Genomic DNA, 22729 nt, shown 5'->3' with positions numbered 1-22729 from the left:
TACTGAGACAAACTAAAATACATGCACAATTCAGAGATACATATATAAAAGTATTAATACTATGCTCCCATTTAAACCAACGGCAAAGTTTTTAGGTATGTGGATTGATCAACAACTTACTTGGCAGGAACATATAAAACAGACAATTTTAACATGTCATAAAAGACTGAATCTAATGAAAACCTTGGCAAACCGAAATTGGGGATCAGAACAGGAAACTCTGTTGAGAATAATATATAAAACACTAATTAGATCTAAATTAGATTATGGATCAATTGCATATGCATCTGCTTCAAAAACATTACTTAAAAAACTTGACAGCATACACAACGCTGGTATTAGAATTGCACTTGGAGCCTTCCGGACAACTCCCTCCGAAAGCATACTGAGCGAAGCCGGCGAACCACCTCTAAACTACCGAAGAATGTACTTAGCTCTAGCACATGCTACATCTATAGTCTCAGATATAAAAAACCTCTCTTCTGTAATACTTTTAATAACAAATATATCAACTATTACAATAATAAGCCCCGTGCCCCCAAACCTTACTACGAGAGAATCCGATTATATAGTTCCAGACTAAACATTCAATTCCCAACAGTATTTCAAACGAATACCAATAACTATCTACCTTAGACTATCGAACAGCCCAAAGTCAATACAGCGTTAAGTATATATAATAAACATGAAACTAGTCCTATTATTTTTAAAGTCAAACTAAATTCAATCCTAGATCAACAATACAATGAGTGGATTAAAATTTATACAGATGCATCCAAAGGTGAACTTGGCGTTGGAGCAGCAGTGGTAACTCCAAATGACACTCTTCAATTTAAACTTCCTCTAAATTCCAGCATCTATACTGCAGAACTATTTGGTTTGTTCAAAGCCATCAAGCAAGTAAATATTAAAAACATCCCTTGTTGTCTAGTCCTTTCTGACTCTCTCAGCGCAGTCAGAGCCCTGCAAAATATATACCCTAAGCACCCCATTAAGAAAATGATCAAGGCCGAATTAATGAAAGCTCAAGAAAATTTTAGAAGAATCCACTTCCTGTGGATACCATCTCATATAGGTATAGAAGGGAATGAAGAAGCAGATACTAGTGCGCGTAACGCTATCAACAGTGACGCATCAGAAACAGAGTGTCGGAGTGTCGCAGGCGATCTAAAAGTTTATTTCAAAAATAAGGTGTTAAGTGCGTGGAATCGGGAGTGGAATGACTGACTCTAGTTCTAAACTCAGAACCATCAAAAGTGACATTTTTTCATGGAAGTCCACTGTCAGAAGCAGAAGATGCCAAACTATTATTACACGTCTACGACTTGGACACTGTAGGTATACTCACGCCTATCTCTTCTCAAATAGTGAACCTCCAAAATGCGAAACATGCAATACAGTAGACAGTATAAAGCACTTCTTGATAGACTGTCCTAAATATGTAAATCAAAGACAGTTTTACAATTTGCCAAATAACCTGAAAGCACTCCTCAACAAAAATTTAGTTCCGGACAATTTATTGGGTTACTTAAAATGTATAAATATGTTACACAAAATTTAACTTAATTAATTGTTACAAATGTTCAATTGTTCTCAAATTCTAATTAATTGTTAAAATGATTGATTGTTATAAATGTTAAATTTAATATTATTACAAATGTTACAGTAATGTCGCTAATAACCTTTGGGTGGATGCGACTTTATCTCTTTAAATAAAAAAAAATTCAGATATATGTGACAGTGTATTTTTTCTCATTTTTTAATGTAATAGTGTAATGCATAATATGTAATTAGTTAGTTACTAATAACGTAGGTTCAATGAGGAACACGAAACAAAAAATATATACTTACTCTAACAAACAGTACTCATTAATAATAAAAAATATCTATTTTGGTGACAGCTGAATATTGGGACATAAAACGAATATTATTTATTTTTAAATCAGACTTTATGACTGCTCGAATTTGGTTGGGGATTGACTCGACTAAGGGCCTGGACTGTTCAGTAGTAAATCCGTTCCCAATCTGCTCTCTCTTTCTTTCTCTCTCCCTCCTATGGAGCTATAACCCAAGTTGGGCCATGGCCTTCCCCAGCATCCGCCTCCAAGTATCTTCGTCCCTGGCAGCTCTCCTCCAGTTATCCATCATCAATATCTCTTTACTATCAGTTCTCACTTCGTCTATCCACCTCTTTCTTGGTCTTTCTACTTGCCGACGTCCCACCACAGTTCCGCTAAGCGTTCTACCTCGTTTTACTAGGGGTTCTGTCATGATCCATTCTTATAAAGTGACCTGCTCAGCGCAATCTTTGCATAACTTGCTATAGTGGGTTTTTTGTAATATTGTTATAACTCATGGTTTATTATTCTCCATGAAGCTAGGACAAATAATCCCCGGACAAATAATCCCGGACAAAAAATCCCCACAAATTATCCCCGGATAAAAAATCCCTAGACAAAAAATCCCCACAAATAATCCCTACAAATAATCTCCGGACAAATAATCCCCGGACAAAAAATCCCCACAAAATATCCCGGACAAATATTCACTACAAATTTTTTTGGAGAAAATATCCCCAAGAAATATTTGCTGCCGAATAGTTCTCTAAAAGATTTTCCGTGAATGCAATCGACGCAAACGTTTTTCAACCTTAGTGCATGAGAGTTATAGCAATCACCAATCACCATGGAAACTCTTTTGGGCACGAAAATAATGATTAGCAATTAAAATTAAGCATGCATTTTAATTTCGAATTGCAATTGTTGAGTTTTTTGGCTGTGGGAATCATATTGTAATTATTCGCTTAAATCTTTTGCTCACCTTGCTTTGAACAACTCTGTTTAAAACATTGCCTATTCGTGATGATAACTGCTGGTCCTGATATTATTACTTTTACGAAAAAAAGTTATTCTTCCTTAAAAGCTCTGCATTGTCCAAAACCTAAGATTTAACCATCAAATATCAAATTTTTTGTATATTATACGAGGTATGTCAAAAAGTTTGAATTTCACTCAAGAGTAAAGTAGCTTTATTTTTCACAATATTGAAAATTGCTGTTATGAAAAGTTGTTTGGAATTAAAAACTATATTCTAATATGCAATTACATCCTTCTAATTGAAAAAAAATTTTTTTGAGAAAGTTTGGATAACTAAGATTATTTTAAGTTATTTCAATTCTGATAACTTTTTTATTATTAATTTTATGAAAAAAAGTGATTCTTAATAAAAAGTTCTGGATGGTCTAAAACCTAACATACCTTATATCAAATTTGATCAATTTTATACGAGGTATGTCAAAAAAGATAAATTTAGATCAAAAGTAAAGTACCTTTATAGTTCAGAATATTTCATTTAGAAGGATGTAATTACATACTGAAACATAGTTTTTAATTCTAAATAACTTTTCATAATAACAATTTTCGATATTGTGAAAAATAAACGTATTTTACTCTTGAGTGAAATTCATATTTTTTGACATACCTCGTATAAAATTGATCAAATTTGACATATGTTGGTTGTATTTTAGGTTTTAGACCATGCAGAACTTTTTATTAAGAATCACTTTTTTTCGTAAAATTAATAATAGAAGAGTTATCTGAATTGAAATAACTGAGAATAATGTTAGTTTCCATAATTTTTCAAACAAAAAATGTTTCAATTAGAAGGATGTAATTGCATACTAGAATATAGTTTTTAATTCCAAACAACTTTTCATAATAGCAATTTTCAATATTGTGAAAAATAAAGCTACTTTACTCTTGAGTGAAATTCAAACTTTTTGACATACCTCGTATAACATTCAAAAAATTTGATATTTGATGGTTAACTCTTAGGTTTGGGACCATGCAGAGCTTTTTATCAAGAATAACTTTTTTTCGTAAAATTAATAATAAAAAAGTTTTCCATATGGATACAACTTACAGGGACATACTGTATATTTTAAATTTTACTTCCCTGTCAGTGGATGTCTTTGGATACAAACACCTGCGATACAGAGAAGTAGGTATGCTTTGTTAGCAAGCATTACCCGTTTTCGTATTTCCTCCTCCTCTCTGTCATCCTCAGTTATCTGAGGTATGTGAGGTATGTGAGCTGTTTTACTACTTCAATGTTAGCGTCGTCTATTGCCAAATTAGATAGAGTCACGAATATAGAAGTGTTAAGGAAAATAGACAGAGAGTGGAAATTGAAAACACAATAAAAGAAAGAAAATTACAATATCTCGGACATGTGATGAGAGTCGAAAGATATAACATCTTGAGACTCATAATTCAAGGAAAAATAGAGTGTAGGAGAAGCGTAGGAAAGTGACGCGTTTCCTGGTTAAAGAACCTGAAAGAATGGTTTGGTTGCAGCTGCAGCTCAAGGTAACTGCTCAGAGCAGCTGTCTCGAAGGTTAAAATAGCCATGATGATTGCCAACCTTCGTCGCGGAGATCATAATTAAAGGAGAAGATTGTCAAATTCTGTAAGTTTCTTCAAGCTCCACATAAAGTCTGTGATGTCTCTTGCGGTTCTTCCCAAGTTTACATCATCTGCGTATGTAATCTACTTAGACTTATTAAACAATAACATTTGTTGGTGTACGGACATTTTTTTCTAACATAATCCATATCCATATCCATATACCTGCCATATCCGGATCAATGCGGCGACAGATCCGGATATACAAAAATCAGGATATCAAGACCACTTCTGTGACCACTTCTTTTATAGCCTCTGAAACGTTTTCTCCTTCATACATTCCAGTAATCAACGCCGTCAATAACTTTCGTCGATAGACACGTTTTATAGATTCTATAATACATTATTTGATGAGAGGGTGCGTTGTCCAACAGCAGGACTGCCTTTCTCGGTAGATCCGGACGGCAGAACCGTCCGGATATGACAGGTCCAGATATGACAGGTCCGGATATGGCAGGTTGTACTGTATTTCCTACATTTATGTAGGTCGCGCTGTTATCGAATTTTGTGAAAACGATCTGATGGAGCAATTCTGATGGCATTTTTGGATTCAGCATATCCAAATTACTTAGAAGCAGTGAAACAATTTTCGGCAGCAGATTGTGTGTTTGCCAGTGTTACTATTCATTTTTAATATTCTTATACTTGAATATTTTTAGTTCCAGATTTAAAGATGCCCGGGTTGTTGGTTCCATGAACAAAAATATCTCAGTTCTCCAAATACAACGGACTAATTTGTTATGCTTTATTTTCACGGTATTGTTTTATTTTAAGTACGCTATAACTTTGTTGAATTAAACAAATCAGGGTATTTATAATAATAAACGACGAATTCTAGGAACTATAGATTCGTGCAATAAACAATTAAATGTTTGTCTAACACCGTGTGTGTTAAAAATAGAACAATGGTACGAGAGACTATAATTAAAGTTAATTTAAACAGTCGCCATTTCCATTGATTTTTTCAGGTATTATTGACTTAAGTGGGAAGTATGGACGCGCTGGTAGAATTGCACCAATTAAACGGTCGATATCGTTCGCAGTAATTGCATTTTGTCTGATATTCATTTGAACCACACAATAAATTCTAATATCGAAATTAGGATTTAGTACTACAGCCGTCAGAGATTCGACCTCTAAAAATCATACAAACAAACTGAATTTTGGTGAAAATGTCAATTTTGATACCCGAAAAAATCTGATCGGTCATATTACCCGTATGCACGACAACGACAATGGTGAATATAAAATTTTTAATTGTATGCCAAAAAATGTGCAATAACTAGATACGTCTCAAAACCCACCAAATTTCATTTGCATATCTCAACCGGTTTTAAAGCAATAAATAAATCGTCAGTTTGTAAGAGAAAATTCAACATCCCGTATCTCGGAAACGAAGCATTTGCGGACATACAATTATAAAGCAAACTGTCATTATTTTTTCATGCAGAATTACCCCTTAAAGTTTGTCGCATTTATTTAGAAATACCCTGTACCGATGAAGAACATGGCTAGTTGTTAAAGTACCTAACCTTTTTATTTTTCAACATAAGCGAATGAATAAAAAAACAGAATGTTAAGAAAACATGAGGCTATAGTTGGGTTTCAATTTCAATATTTTATAAACGCTAGAATAGTCCACAGGGTGATGCGAACTTTCAGAAAAAAACACAGTTTGATCCGTACACCCGGTATACAATGAAAATTTACTTGTTTAGCAACAATATTATTACAGCGATTGTTAAAGAATAAGGCTATAACATATTAAAAAAATCACTTAATCAACTATTTTCAATGGGAAATAAGCCACAATTTTACCAAAAAAATGATTTTATTAACGTTTCGAAGCCCAAATCGGGTTTCGTTGTCAAAATACAAAATACTACTAAAATAAACAAAAATGTTGTTCCTAAGTAAAAAAATTCTTCTAATAATTTATTTAATCTGACTCATTTATATTGGCAATTCAGACGTATATTATACATTTTAAAGTAGAATACTTTAAAATGATATCGCCAATATTTATGAGTTGGTTCCTGGGACGACTTTACTAAAAGATAGTTCATTCGATTACATGAAATCAATCCCAACTCAAGAATATCCGTCACAAAAAATCATAGCATGTAATCTGTCTTTAAAAAGACAACGAAATGCAACGATGACAGTAAAATTCTCGCGTTAGAGATTCCATAGTAAATCACGAGGGAAAACCAGGAAAAAACCTCGTGATACTATCCCGACATCGTAAGTATTTGGTCCTACATTTAATTTACTTTCAAAAAACTAATACCAAATTCTGACTTTATTATGTTTAAATTATAAATAATATTAATAATACATAGATATACAATAAGTAATACTAAAATATAAAATTTGTACTAACTCGATATGTTATTGACTTACTAATCGTAGTATTTTCTTTTTATTGACTTCCTCTTTCAGTATGGCTAACCACATCCTACTGCATTCTACCGAGGAATTTGCGACACAATTGGTTTCATTTAGCATAATTAGAGCCGCTTCTTTGATTTTTCTCTTTTTACTATCTGATTCTTTCAGGATATTGGCGATATCATTTTAAAGTCTCCTACTTTAAAATGTATAATATACGTCTGAATTGCCAATATAAATGAGTCAGATTAAATAAATTATTAGAAGAATTTTTTTACTTAGCAACAACATTTTTGTTTATTTTAGTAGTATTTTGTATTTTGACAACGAAACCCAATTTGGGTTTCGAAACGTTAATAAAATCATTTTTTTGGTAAAATTGTGGCTTATTTCCCATTGAAAATAGTTGATTATAAAAATGCCACAAGGAAATAGCTTCAAAACAACATTAAAATCACTTAAATCGGTCAAACAGGTTTAGGAAATTCGAGACATCAAAAATGACCAAATTTTTAAATGGCCGATTTCTATGGACGCCAATTTCTATTTTTTTAATTTATCTTCTTTTCTTGCAGCAAGGAATATCTCTACTCCCTGCTGCATTTAATTATTTTTCTACATTGTGTTTTTCTTTCCTTTCCAGCTTTCCTTCTATTTCGCCTCGATTTTGGCGTCTTCAATATGAAATGAATATATTCCTGTATGTTAGAAAGAATTAGTACATTAGTACCTAGTACATTCAGCCGTTTGTATGGACGAATAATTAGAGACCGCATTGAGAAGGAGTACAAAGACCAAGAGGAAGAAGAACAATCCGGTTTTCGAACAGGAAGAAGCTGTACTGATAATATCTTCTGCCTCAAACAACTAATAGAAAAAAAATTAAGCACAAATCAATAAACCCACCTCATGTTTATTGACTTGCAGAAGGCGTACGATACAGTTCCTGTAAACAAACTCTGGAACGTGTTACGACAGACGAATATTAGTGTCACCTTAATAAAAGCCTTAAGAAATTTGTATGAAGGGTCAACATCACAAATAAAAACTGGAAACAGATTATCGCAAAGCTTCCTGGTTAATAAAGGTCTACGTCAGGGGTGTTGTGTATCACCGACCTTATTTAAAATATATGTTGCAAAAGCATTGAAAGAGTGGAAACGAAAATGCAGAGGCTTATATACATTGCAGTTTGCTGATGACCAGGTTGTTATAGCAAACGATACAGATGATTTAGAGTACATGACAAGGAAATTACAAGAAGAATATAGAAAGTGGGGACTAGAAATTAATACAGAAAAAACAAAATACCTGCCAATAGGTACCGAACTATCGAACATCACATTAGAAAATAATGAAATCATCATGCCCTGCGACCATTACACATATCTAGGAATCGTTTTTGACACAACGGGGAAAGATTATGAAGAAATAAAGAGAAGAATAACACAATCCAGAAAAACAATAGGTTGTCTAAACAGCGTACTGTGGAATCATGAAATAGGAAAAAGAAGAAAACACAATATCTACGAATCTCTTATTAAAAGCAGTCTATTGTACGGAGCAGAAACTTGGCGGATAACCGAAAACAACAGAAGAAAACTGGAGGCAGTAGAAATGGACGCTTTTAGAAGATCAGTAGGAGTGTCACGCAGAGAGAGAATACGTAATGATGACATAAGACAGCGAATGGGGGTTGACGGCTCTCTAACAACAGACATAGAAAGAAAACAGCTGATATGGTACGGACACGTCCAGAGGATGGATAACTCAAGACTCCCTAAAATAATTATGCAATGGGTACCACCAAACCGCAGAAAGAGAGGAAGACCCAAGAAATCTTGGAGAGAGGGAGTAACGAAAGCGATGAGCGCAAGAGATCTTAGAGAGGGCCAATGGGATGATAGAGTGTCATGGAAATTAGGCATCGGACAACGTCGCAAGACGTTTTAAAACCGATTGATATATATGTTAGAAAGAATTATCGGAATTAATACCAACATTAATTGCACCTTTAGTGTGTCTGTTGTTTTAGATCTATACAGTCCATCCTTTTCTTTTCTCGTGCCAATTTTTCTTCTAGGTAAATAATGTCCTGTCTATTCAATTCCAGTTCGTTTCACAAACAATTTTTTACCTCGTTTTCTCCTGACAGATTGCGGCATTAATCCGACCAGTGAAATAAACGGCCTTTCATTGGAAAACCGGACAGAACTAAATTGAATCTTCGAATTTTCGCTGACCAACTCCGGGAAACTTACACGATTTGACAGAAGGGTTAACATTAACAATAAACTTAGATGTACATTGGGATAATTCGGATTGGCTCCTTCTAAACTAGGAACAGGATGAGTGATCCGTAGATAATTATTTGTAGAATTTAACACTAAACCTTTTCCAATGTATGATGTGATCAAAATAATACTTTACTTACGAATATTTATGTCTTTTTTAGCGGTGTTTTAAGTTATTTTCTTGGAAACATTACATAAATTTTGAAAAACTTTGTTACATCTTCAAAACAAACAGACATTGTGTAAACACAACTGAAAATTAACCAAACTCTAGTTTACAGTCAGTATATACGGATAGCTCGCTGAAAGCAATGCTTTCTCTGTAACATTTATGTAATTATAGTGGCGTTAATCATAATGGAAACACCTTCGACAATATAATAATGTAATGTTTATTTTACCTTATTTAAAGTCTTCTTACAGTAATACTATAGGCCAGGAACCAAAGCTTTTCACCTCGCAATTTTTACAGAATGGATCGATTTGCTTGAAAATTTGAGAATAAGTAGTGGATAGTCCAAGGATCAAAATCTATATGATTCCGAAAGGCGCTTTTACCGTGGGGGTGGTTGCCGCCCCATCTCGGGGTTGGAAATTTTTTATTATATTTTGACCGCAAAAGTTGATAAAAACATTCATTCTAAGCAAAAAATGTTCTATACATTTTTTTGATAAAATTAATAGTTTTCGATTTATTCGCTATCGAAAGTGTTAGTTTTGTACCTATAGAAAAATTCAATGTTTTTCGATATATTCATATACGATTCACTCAATTCTTGCCGTAGAAAAAATTTTTTCAAACCAGATTAAATAACCTACAATTTTATATTGAAACATTTTTTCGTATCTCTGATGCTAATCTTTCTATTCTGAAGAAAATGGCATTTTTTACCAAACTACAAAAATTTGTTAGTCGCTTTTAACACCAGTTTTTTAAAAACTAATAAAAAATAAGGCCAATGACTAAAAACACCGCTAACTTACATTATTATGCTTCCAATTGGATTTCTTCTTTTTTTTTTTCAAAAAAATATATTGATTTTTTAACCGTAACTATTTTATTTTTTATCTTAGAAAGTTTCTTAAAAAATAATTTTGTAGGTGTTTATGAGGTCTATAAGTCTATTAATATTAAATGTTTTTAAAGTCCTCATTCGCAAAAAGAGGTGACTTTGAAAGGGTTGGTAAAGGTGGTTTTTGCATGTTATTACAAGTTTTAATTGTCAATAGCTCACTCAATTTTTGCTGTAGAAAAAATTTTTTTAGACCAGGTTCTTGGAAATTAAATAGGCTAAAATTTCATATGGAAACATTTTTTCGTATCTTTGATACTAATCTTGCTATTCTGAAGAAAAGGCCATTTTTTTCCAAACTACAAAAATTCGTTATTCGATTTTAACTCCATTTTTTTAAAACTAATCATTCTAAGCCGGTCAAACTTTTAGAACCTATTAATAATATTTAAATAAAAAAAGACCAAATAAGGTGAATGACTAATTTTAATTAGGGTGGTGATTAGGGGGCTGCTTGCCATCACTTTTTCGCTGAAAAAAATAGGGACTGACATTCTATTCATTATAAGTCACTTAATTTTTGAGCTAGAGACTTTTTTTGATTTTAGGAGATAGATATTTTTAAGTACTTTAAATTAGTTTAAAGGAGTTGTCCTCGAAAAATGCGTAGTTTTCCCGGCTTTTGACTTTAAAACTACAATATTTAGCATTTGACGAAGAAGAGCCAACATATAATAAAGTATAGCTAGATTACTATTGGTCATAAAGAAAATTTAAAGAAATTGTTTTGTGTATTTTTTTAAAAGGAACATTTTTGTTAAGTAAAGTTGTTTTGATAAAACGAAAACTTTTGGAGTTATTAGCAGAAAACTTATTAAAAACATTGATTTTTTCTATATAAAGCTAAGACTTTCGATAGCGAATAAATCTAAAACTATCAATTTTATTAAAAAAATGTATAGAACGTTTTTTGCTTAGAATGAACGTTTTTAATAACTTTTGCGATTAAAATATAATAAAAAATTTCCACCTCCGAGATGGGGTGGCAACCACCCCCATGGTAAAAGCGCCTTTCGGCATGATATAGATTTTGATCCTTGGACTATCTACTACTAATTCTCAACTTTTCAAGTAAATCTATCCATTCTGTAAAAATTGCGAGGTTTTGTCCTATTTTAAGCTTCATTACTTTGACTACTAAAACATAATTAATTTATTAACATTTATTTATCTAAACATACAAATTTATATTTTAGACTAACTCACTAAATACAAAATTTTATAATTTATGATTAACTATTTAGATGGGAAATAAGCCACAATTAAATTGAAAAAATAATTTTATTAACGTTTCGACGCCCAAATCGTTAATACAATTGGCTTATTTCCCATCTAAATAGTTAATCATAAAAATACCACAAGGAAATAGCTTCAGAACAACTTTAAAATTTATTACAAAAATTATTAAAATTTTGACAATTGGTTTCTTAAATTTTTCGTACATGAAAATTTTCAACGATTTGAATGTTTTTTATCCGAAAAACTTTTTTTAATTTGTGGGTCAATTTCCCTGTGGGTCAGCATTCCAAAAACTTCTACCAATACTCAAATACCGACCGGCTACGAATGTCCAGAATCTCATTACCCACTTTAAAGTGACACGCCCTTTTCATGTCACCTTTAATCGGCTCACCACTTCAAATAAATTAAATCTAATTTGGATGGCCGATCGTTTTATATACTATCCTACATGCTCCTTATCCCATCACAATTGAGTTTTACCTTTCACAAATTTAATAAATGAAGAGTCATTTCTGTTCCAAAACAGTAAAAATAATAATGTTTTACTAGCACAACATTCTTCTATGAATCTATTAATTTAACAAATCAAATTAAAAGGAAGTAGAAGTACATAAAAGTTCTTTTTTCTAAAAACGTGTTAAAAATGCAACTTTTAGCACTCCATAGGAGCGTTAAAAATGTTACTTTAAAGCACTGGATGCTTTAAAATTTTTAAGGCACTGCAGTTAAAATTAAAATGTCAAATTTTGAAAACAAACGTCAAAATATTTTTTATATTTGATTTATTAACATTAATATTAATAGTACAATTTGCGCAATTTGAAAATGGTTTTTTAGAAGGTTTTTTAAAATTTAATTTAAACTGTATTATTGCATTTTTAACACGTTTGTAGAAAAAAACTATTAAAATTTGTTAGAATATACAACAATAAAATATACAACATATAGAATATACAACAATAAAAGTAGATGTATAAGGGCCGGTTGTTCGAACGTTAACCAACAATGATCACTATCAAATATTTAATTACTGTCACAACTGTCAATGTCAACTTTGGTTGGGTTGCTGAAAACATAATTGATTGTAATTATGAGATTAGTTAATCCATTAACATAATAATTATTAACAATTGATTAACTAATTTCATAATTGCTATCAATAATTATGTTTTCAGCAACCTAATCAAAGTTGACATTGACAGTTGTGACAGTAATTAAATATTTGATAATGATCATTTCTGATTAGCGTTCGAACAACCGGCCCTTAATGTAGTTTCTTGTCATTTTCTGTCCAAATTCTTCCCATATCCTCTCTTTGTCTGATATTTAGCGTTCCTTTCGTATTTCTTTGTAAGTTTCGTAATCCTTGGGTCTTTATGTGATTAAGTATTTCTGACATTTGTCTGTTTTCTTCTTTATATGTGCTCATGCTCATATACGCTCTGTCCACGGTCCACGATTCGCTTCCTCTCATGTCTATATTCGGTATTTTGGTCTTGGCGCAAATTTCTTCCGCTGCTATTATTATGCTTTTTCAGATTTTCCCATTTTTCTTCTATATTTGTGTTCGTTACTCTATCTTTTTAACATGTTATCTAATTTTTACTGGTTTATTTTTTTGTATATTTCTTCTTTCAGTTTATAGCTTTTTTTTTCATTTATCTTTCTTCCTCTTTTCTTTCGTTAATTTTTTTCAGTCTCATGATCACCAATTAGTGATAGCTTCCAATATCTGCCTATTTTTTTACTTTTGTGTCTTGTACTCTATTTTATGGGTGCCCATAAAAAATTTTTAGGGGTGGCCCAGACGTGAAGATGTTGCACATTATGTATATGGGCCATTCCACGAACATACGCCTGTTTTGGATTACTTCGACAACGAATATTTTACTGTGCAACATAAGAAGTAAGAAAGTAAATGGCGCTAATAATTATTCCAATAAACAACAATGTAATTTGCAATTTACTTTCGTTCTTCTTATTTTGCACAGTAAAATATTTGTTGTCGAAGTAATCCAAAACAGGCATATGTTCGTGGAATAGGGTAGGTATACATTACATTTTGATACATTGAATGACAAATAGTTTAAAGCACCCGAACAGATAGAGGGGCCACGCCCCCCTGCCCATGGGTATGGGCGCCTATGACTCTATTCTATTTATTAGCGCTTGTACCAGAAAATGGTACCCCGTCAAAATAGCCCCGTCAAAAAAGCTCCGACAAAATAGCCCCGACATAATATCCCGCACACAAAATAGCTCCGACAAAATAGCCTGCAGACAAAATCGCCGCGGAATAATAGCCCGCCGACAAAATAGCCCCGACAAAATAGCCCCGACAAAATAGCCCCGAAAAAAAAACTCCCTTCAGAATTCATCATGAAATAATTCCTTAAAAATACATTTTTTTGGAAATGGTAATTATCCTCTATTCAGATGTTTATCTTAACCACATTAAATAAAAATTGTCTTTTCAGAGAACTCGAGTCCTGTCTTTCCTGCCTCTTGGAAGTTTGAACAATAAAAATAAACAAAAATTAATGTTAATTTATGATATAAAATTTTTTTTCTGTTTTCGGGTAACAGTAAAATGCATTTTAAATTAAATAAATTAAATACTTTCTTTCTTTTTGTCAAATAATTTAAATTAAAAAAAAGTTTTTGGACACCTTGTATAAATAATTATGTAATTGTTTATAAGAGGCTGTTTTAGCCGGGGCTATTTTAGCCGGGGCTGTTTTGACCGGGGCTATTTTGTGTGCGGGCTATTTTGTCGGGGCTATTTTGTGTGCGGGCTATTTTGTCGAGGCTATTTTGTGTTGAGGCTATTTTGACGGGGCTTTTTTGACGGGGCTGTTTTGACCGGGCTATTTTGACGGGTCACGCCAGAAAATAGTCTATTATTGATGTTTCTTTTCTGTTTTCTGCTACTCTTGTATATTTGTATACGTTTTGATGTTTAACTTTCGTGTTTATTATAACCAGTCTGTTTTCTCTACATATTTCTTTTATTCATTTCCCGTTTTTGTTTACTATCTCTTCTTCTTCCTCTGCTATGCATGCCTCTAGTCCTTTGTTGTTATTCTCTTCTGCATTATCAATCTCTAATTGTAGCTCTTCAAAAAATTTATTTTTCTCTTTTTTTTTTGCTTTCTCGCCGTAAACTATTATTACTGATCATAAACATAAAGAGAAGTATCCATATTTCTCAAATGTGGTCTCGAGGTAACAAAGTACAAAAAACTCGGAAGAAGTACCACAAATTTTTTATATTAAAAGGTCATACAAGGACGCGTTTCGGCTCATAACGAGCCATCATCAGCTTAAAATACAGGAACAAAAACAAAGGACTGACCAGACCAGGAAGGAGGAAGAATCCACTAGTTTACATTATACCTATAGTTTCACAAACTTCATTATTAGGTTTTTAAGCTATTTTACTGATCATGCTTCTTTGTCTTTCATTAATTTTATTTTCTTTGCTATTGGGTTGACATAATTTTCTTCTACAATATCTTTTAACTTATTTGGTGCAATTATTAGTCGCACTTCTTTTGCCCTCTCCTTTGTGACTACTGCTGATCAAAATATCGAGTATTCTGTGTGTATTTTCTTTAAACCATTTTGTTTTATCTTTTATCTCAGTTATTCCGAGTATGTATTTCTCTTTTTGGATTATCATTTCCTCAATCAGTTCTGCCTCCTTTCCCGACTACTTCTCGCGTTCTATCTTCTAATTTAATCTCTCTTTTCTCACCATTTCCTATCCTGTCTTTTTGTCTTCCTCTGTTCATTATTATTTGTTTTTGTATTTTATATTGTTATATAAATAAGTGTGGCTGAAATTTTTTTTCTTTTCCAGACAAGAAGTGCAGGATCACAAAGTACATTGGAACGCAAACTTCACCTTTCCCTGTAAGATGATGGCCAACGCATCCACAGGAGTGATGGAACGATGCGTCCTTAGGATATCCATAAGGAAGGAATCGAAAGGTGGCCGGTCGTTCAACAAATTGGGATTCGTCGATTTGAATCTCGCCGAATACGCTGGCGCCGGTATGATACACAAAAAGGCTCTGTTGGAAGGCTACGACACTAGGCACCGACAGGACAATAGTATGTTGAAGTTCAAGATACAGTTGAATATGATTTCGGGGGACATACTTTTTAAAGCGTAAGTTAACACTTTATTATTATCTTTTATGCTGGGGCCACAGTAACGTCTAATGGCGTTAATTAATGCGTTATTTGACATTAAAGAGAGGTGTAGCCACGACTTAGCGCGCTAATTTGTCTTCTTCTTCATTTTATATAGACATTACTCTGTCTGTTTTTCAATGTGCCTCCAGTAAGTTATCATTCCATCGTTTTCGTGGTCTTCCCACTGATCGTTTTCCTATTGGGGAACCGTCTCGCCGTCCTTACTACTCTATTTGTTGTCATTCGGCTTATGTGGTCGTTCCATTCTACTCTTCTGCTTTTCACCCAGTTATTAATGTTGTCCACCTTGCATCTCCTTCGTATATCTGCACTTCTAGCTCTATCCCACAGCGTCTTACCATCGATTTTTCGCAATGTTTTCATCTCTGCTGTTTCTAGCATTCTTTTTGTCCTTTCTGTATCAGGTCGTGTTTCTGCCGCGTATGTCATTATTGGTCTGATGACTGTTTTGTAAATTCTGCCTTTCACTTCTTTTCCGATGTTTTTATTTCTCCATATTGTTTCATTCAGGCAACCTGCGGCTCTGTTTGCTTTATTCACCTGATCTTCCACTTCTGTTTCGAGCTTTCCGTAACTGCATAGTGTGATGCCTAGATATTTAAACTCCATGACTTGTTCTATTATTTGACCCTCCAGCTCTAATTTACACTTTATTAGATCTGCTGTTATAACCATGCATTTAGTCTTTTTTGTTTTGGGGAAATTAACATGTTAAATTTTCTAGCGATTATATTAAATTCGTGTAGCATACGTTGTAAATCATCTTCACTTTGAGAGATTAGTATTGCGTCGTCTGCATAGCAGATTATTTTAAGTTGTTTTTCTCCCATTTGGTATCCTTTTTTGTCCTTACTTTTTTTATTATTTCGTCCATGATCAGATTGAACAACAGAGGACTTAGGGAATCTCCCTGTCTTATCCCATTACCAGCTTCAATTGGGTCAGTTAGTTCTTCGTCTACTTTTACTTTTATTGTGTTGTTCTGGTAGATGTTTTCGATCGTTTTAATTATTCCTAGAGGTACCTCTCTCGCGTACAATAATGGATAACGTCCTTTAATTTTACCCTGTCAAATGCCTTCTTAAGGTCCACGAAACATAAGTATGCCGGTTTGTTGTATTCTAACGATTTTTCTTGAATCTGCCTCATTATAAATATAGCGTCGGTGCATGATCTTTCCGACCTAAAACCTTGTTGTTCTTCTGCTAATGTTACAATTTTATTCAGTTTGTTTGTTATTACTTTGGTCGTTAATTTTAGTGTTGTGTTTAATAAATTAATTCCTCTGTAATTATCCGGGTCCGATTTTTCTCCCTTTTTGAAGAGAGGTATTAGGATGCTTGATCTCCATTCTTGTGGTATTCTGTTTTGTTCTATTATTTTTTGGATTAGTTTTAATAATTGTTTGGCCATGTCTTGTCCTCCATACTTTAGGAGTTCATTCGATATTCGGTCCTCTCCTGGTGATTTTCTATTTTTTAATTTAGTATAGTATAGGTGATCCAAAAGATGGCATAACCCAGACATCCAAAGTGAAAGTTATCCTTCAACACCAAATTGTTCTATATGGTCCACACAATGTCCAGAAAAAAGTCAAACCATTTTGAGCGTCGGGTTTGGGGGGGAAAGGGGGGAGAAATCGGTAAATTCGTAGTTTTTTAAGTTTTTCGCCAATATTTCTAAAACTATGCGGTTTAGCATGGACAACCTTCTATACAAAATTGTTCTACATTAAATTTGAAATAAAAAAGGCCCTATGCATATTCTTTCTAAAATGAATGGTTCCAAAGTTACGGAGGTAGTATAGTATAACTGGTCCAAAAAAAGGCCTAACCCAAACATCCAAAGTAAAAGTTTTCCTCCAACACCAAAATGTTTTATACGGTCCACATATTGTTCAGTCAAAAGTTAAACCATTTTGAGCGGCCGGTTTGGGAGGGAGATGGGAGAGAAGCCGGTAAATTAGTAGTTTTTTTACGTTTTTCGTCAATATTTCTAAAACTATGCTTTAGCGTAAACAATGTTATATACAAAAATGTTCTACATGAAATTTAAAACAAAAAATGTTCTATACATAATTGTTATAAAATCAACGGTTCCAGAGTTATGGAGGGTGAAAGTCGAGGTTTTCGATACTTTTTATATTTTTTGGGCAATATTTATGATATAACTATACCAAAACCCCCAGACATTCAAAGTGAAAGTTATCCTCCAACACCAAATGGTTCTATATGGTCCACATAATGTTCAGAAAAAAGTCACACCATTTTGAGCGTCGGGTTTGGGGGGGAAAGTGGGGAGAAATCGGTGAATATAAAAAATATCGAAAACCTCCACTTTTCACCCTCCGTAACTCTGGAACCGTTGATTTTATAACAATTATGTATAGAACCTTTTTTGTTTTAAATTTTATGTAAAACATTTTTCTATAGAACAGTCCTTACGCTAAAGCATAGTTTTAGAAATATTGACGAAAAACCTAAAAAAAAACTACTAATTTACCGACTTCTCCCCCATCTCCCCCCCAAACCGGACGCTCAAAATGGTGTAACTTTTTACTGAACAATATGTGGACTCTATAGAACAATTTGGTGTTGAAGGAAAACTTTTACTTTGGATGTCTGGGTTAGGCCTTTTTTTGGACCAATTATACTATACTACCTCCGTAACTTTGGAACCGTTCATTTTAGAAGGGTTATGCATAGGGCCTTTTTTATTTAAAATTTAATGTAGAACAATTTTGTGTAGAAGATTGTTCATGCTAAACCGCTTAGTTTTAGAAATATTGACGAAAACGTAAAAAACTACGAATTTGCAGATTTCTCCCCCCTCTCCCTCCCCCCCAAACCCGACGCTAAAAATGGTGTGACTTTTTTCTGAACATTATGTGGACCATATAGAACAATTTGGTGTTGGAGGATAACTTTCACTTTGGATGTCTGGGTTTGGGTCTAACTATACCATACTAATTTCCTTAATGCTTCCGTTAGCTCTGCTTCTTCAATATTTGTTTCTTCGTTTGTTGTCACTTCAGGTGTTGGTGGTTCGTTATCATTATCGTTAGCAAACAGAGATCGAAAATAGTCTGCCCAAGTTTCCTTCTGGATGTGTTTCGTTTTTATTAGTTCGTTCATCTCTTTTCTTTGTCCTCTGATCATTCTCCATATTTCCTTTTGTGTTCCGTAGAAGTCGTGTTTCATCTGTTTTGAGAAACTCTCCCAGTGTTCTCTTTTTATTTGTCTGACTAAAGTGTTTGTTTCGTTTCTAATTCTTTTATAGTGGTTGTATACCTGTTGTGTTCTGTATTGTAAAAAGGCTTTCTTCTTTTCTTCACATTTTATCTTCACTTCCTCTCGAAACCATAGGGTTTTCTTTTTTGATATATTGGTATTCGTTACTTTCCTCTCTTCAAGTGATTCTGTTGCTGCGTTAATGATGTTACTTTTGAGTTTTTCCCAGCTTTCCTCGATGTTATCGTTTTCTAATATTTCATTATCGGCAATCTTCTCTGATATTCTTTTTCTATATAAGTACTCCGTGGATTCCGTACTTAGTCCTTCGACTTTGATTTTTGTTTGTGTTGGTGACATTCTCTTAGGTGTGAAGCATTTCATGGTGATTCTAATTTTACATAATACTAGGCTGTGGTCACTACCTACATCTGTTGAGTTGAGGCATCTTACGTCAATTATTTTTGATGGATGTATATCTCTGTTACTTACAACATAATCTATCATAGATCTTTGTCCACGGGTATTATTGAATGTATATTTGTGTTGGTCTTTGTGGTCAAAAAAGGTGTTGTTTATTCGAAGTTCGTTATTCGTGCAGAAGTTTATCATCAGTTCTCCATTTTCGTTTTTGACTAATTGCGTTTTTGCGCTAATTTGTTATTGCCATTATTAATGCCGTTAAACGTTAGGCGATAGATCGGGTGGCGGTTTCTTTCGACACTTCAAAGGAGTTACTCCGTTACTTATCGCGTTGTTGTGGCTACACTTGCACTGTTTCAACAAGTTCTAGCTTGCAGCGCAGCAGAGTAATTTGTTTTGTGAAATAGATACTATTCTACGAAAATGGAGTGGAGTAATGAGAAATAATTAAATTTTTCACAGTGTTTGAAACAGAACCTTGTTTATGGGATCCCGACAAAAATCACATAAAAATCGTGGTGTTCATGGTGACGCTTGGCGTCGAATTGTGCAATCATTGTCTTTTCCAGCGACCGACGCGCGACGGTGGAAGATTTGAAAAAGAAAAAAGACACACTTATGGGATACTACAGGACCCTTTTAAATAAATATAAAAAATCGTTAAAATTGGTGAAATATTAAATATAAAGAAACCAACAACTTAGGGGAAGGGGGGGTATGATGGGGTAGCTAAGGAAAATAACAAAAATACAACATAATTACTACGTTTATTACTATTACTAATTGATGGCGCGTTACGTCATTAATCTAACTATGATTTGGTACAATCTTTGGAAAATCAACCTATCACATTTTTCAACAATTAGCCATTAATAAGAACATTATGAAAAACCATCTTGCCCCATACTATGGGGTATGATGGGGTAATGGAATTGGAGCATGATGGTGATGCTAATTAATTCTCACAAAACAAACAAAAATGTGTATTTGCTCCAGATCTTCATTGTCCACCCTAGCACAAGCATTGTGAGCTCAACATCCACAGATCTGGCAGCCTACCCAGGGTTCTGACGATATCACTTTATCTATGGCTGTTTTCATAGCATCTCTCGACCACTCTCCTCTTTTTGTTTTTTTCTTGTAAGTACGTACCATGGTATTATCTAAAACAATAATCCAATGTTATTTATTAAGAAATTTAAATTAACCCAGACTTACCACCAATGTCCCATCATACCCCGCACCCAATACCCCATCTTGCCTCAAAAGGTAACTTTGAACAAAAAAAAAATTCACTAATTAAATCTTTAACGTATCCACACAAACAATATGCCATTATCAAAATAAGAATACTAGTAAACAACGATAAAAAAGACATTAATGAGGTGATCATAATTACCTTAAAATAACGATGGTTGTTCTTGCACAAAATTAGATCAACGGAGCGCTAAAACAGTTTTCCGTTTGTAAACAAAAAACGCGTGCACTTTCATTCACGGTTTCTCTTGCAGTGACCGTTAATCGAATAACTCTTCTTATTGAGTTACTGCATGCTATTCACCAACGTGTAGTTTCTTGTTTGTGTGCGGTACCCCGTCTTACCTCGCGACCCCGTCATGCCCCCCATTCCCCTACTCCAATGGAGATTTAAACAATATAAATGAATTTCGGAACCAAAATCATACTTTAAATAGACGAAAAAGATACATAAAAAACTTGAATATTATATAACAGGTAGATCGTCTAGAGAAAATTGAAACAAACTCTGGGGTAAAAATTGTAAATGTTGAAAAGCGTTTGACAAAAGAGAAAAAAAATTGGTGATATATACGTAGCATAATAGTTTACTTTAAGACAGGATATTTTGGTACTACTTTGAGTTTTTTGAAAATTTATAAAGAAAAAAAGGAGAAAATTTTGGTAACAAAATTGTTTTGTTTCCACAGATCCAACGAATGATAATTTGTTATTCTGCAGATAGGAGCCATTTGTGATAAACAGTTGAAATAGAATAAAACGTTTAACACGTATTTGTGATAACTTCAACGCGCGAAGTTCTTTTACAAACCAGTGCGCATTTCCAAATTAAACGTCTTGAAATGCACACTTATGTGAAAGCAAATATGCTCCGCCGTTTCCGTCCCTATTTCAAAACTACCCTGTCTTGAAATGAACACGGAAATGTAAATACGCCACCGGGAGCTTGGGGATTATGATATTCTCGATTCTTATCTTTCTCTTTAATTTCTAACGACTAATTTCCCTAGTCTTTATAATCATGTTCGACGAATTTCACCTTTTTGTAGACTTTCATTCGCTCTGAAAGCTTTTAGTTCCGTTTATCAAGTAAAAAGAAGTGTTTACAGGAAGCAGTGAGCACTGAAATTTAATTTTAATGTTTTTGGTAATCTACTATATTGGATTTCCATTAATATTTAATTGCAATTATCATTACAAAATTAAATCTTGTTAGCTGTACCATGATGTAAACAAAAATCAATATAGCGCGTGACTCTTGCCCGGACGTTGACTAATGCGAAAATGAATAGAATAGAGCAACATAATGTTTAGGAAATAATACAAATTCATAAATGTTGGTTTGATAAGTAACTTTGAAAAGAAAAACATGTTTTTCCACAAAATTCTTTTATTTAATTTATACATACTCCCTTTAGTTCAATATAATGATTCCAACAATTTTCCAACTTCTTTGTATGTATAGTCCGAATAATACGATTTAGTCTGGGCTGATTATCGGAGAATAGGCCATTTTTTGGAAAAGTTATTTACCAGCAATTTTATTGCTGGAATCGAATTATAAGATCCTATATATTAATAATATAGGTATGCAAAGTCCTCAGATAGTGTGCTACTTTTTTTATAAACAAAATGGCGCACGCAAATCGTGTTTTTTTCAATTATTGCTCTATAACTCCGAAGATTTTAATTTTACAACAAAAACAGCCAAATAAAAATTCACCGTGATTAAATTCTGCATAGAGACGGGTTTTTTCCGATCTGCTTCGACGAAAATTTTCCTCGGAAAATGCGGGTTTTCCCAACAAAATCTTTAATTTTCAAATAAAGTTTTAGATAAGTAATTATCTACCAATAATTAAATAATTTGGTGACTTAAAAGCCTTTTTGGTTTAGATTATAGTTCCAGAAGCTGATGAAAATTAAACGAATATTTTAGCAACAATTCAATTGTAAATTAATAATTTACGGTCGCAATAATAACCAAAATAATTATGATACACTGATCAAGCTTTGAAATCTTATAAAGATGAGATGCCTATTTAATATTTTGTCGACAAAATATGAATTTTTTATTTTTTTGCATAATCTTTAAATGTTTAAAAAACAATAGTTATAAACAAATTAACGTTTCT

The 22729-nt window shown here is 33.2% G+C and overlaps 2 protein-coding genes across 5 annotated transcripts in view; both read left to right on the top strand.

Moving 5' to 3' along the window:
- Positions 1 to 22729, top strand: part of LOC126884837 (uncharacterized) — a 332062-nt gene that overhangs the window by 219003 nt on the left and 90330 nt on the right. The window lies entirely within an intron of this gene.
- LOC126884831 (protein FAM102A) overlaps positions 1 to 22729 on the top strand; it is a 287385-nt gene that overhangs the window by 174424 nt on the left and 90232 nt on the right. For all 4 annotated transcript variants that reach the window (XM_050651099.1, XM_050651098.1, XM_050651097.1 and 1 more), the window contains exon 3: positions 15326 to 15637. In XM_050651099.1, the coding sequence (XP_050507056.1) occupies positions 15326 to 15637 (312 nt within the window). The remainder of the gene's footprint in view (positions 1 to 15325; positions 15638 to 22729) is intronic.

The sequence above is a fragment of the Diabrotica virgifera genome, chromosome 5 (assembly GCF_917563875.1).
Source record: "Diabrotica virgifera virgifera chromosome 5, PGI_DIABVI_V3a".
Lineage (NCBI taxonomy): Eukaryota > Metazoa > Arthropoda > Insecta > Coleoptera > Chrysomelidae > Diabrotica > Diabrotica virgifera.
The sequence above is the reverse complement of the archived record's forward strand: the minus strand, read 5'-3'. Positions and strand labels throughout refer to the sequence as shown.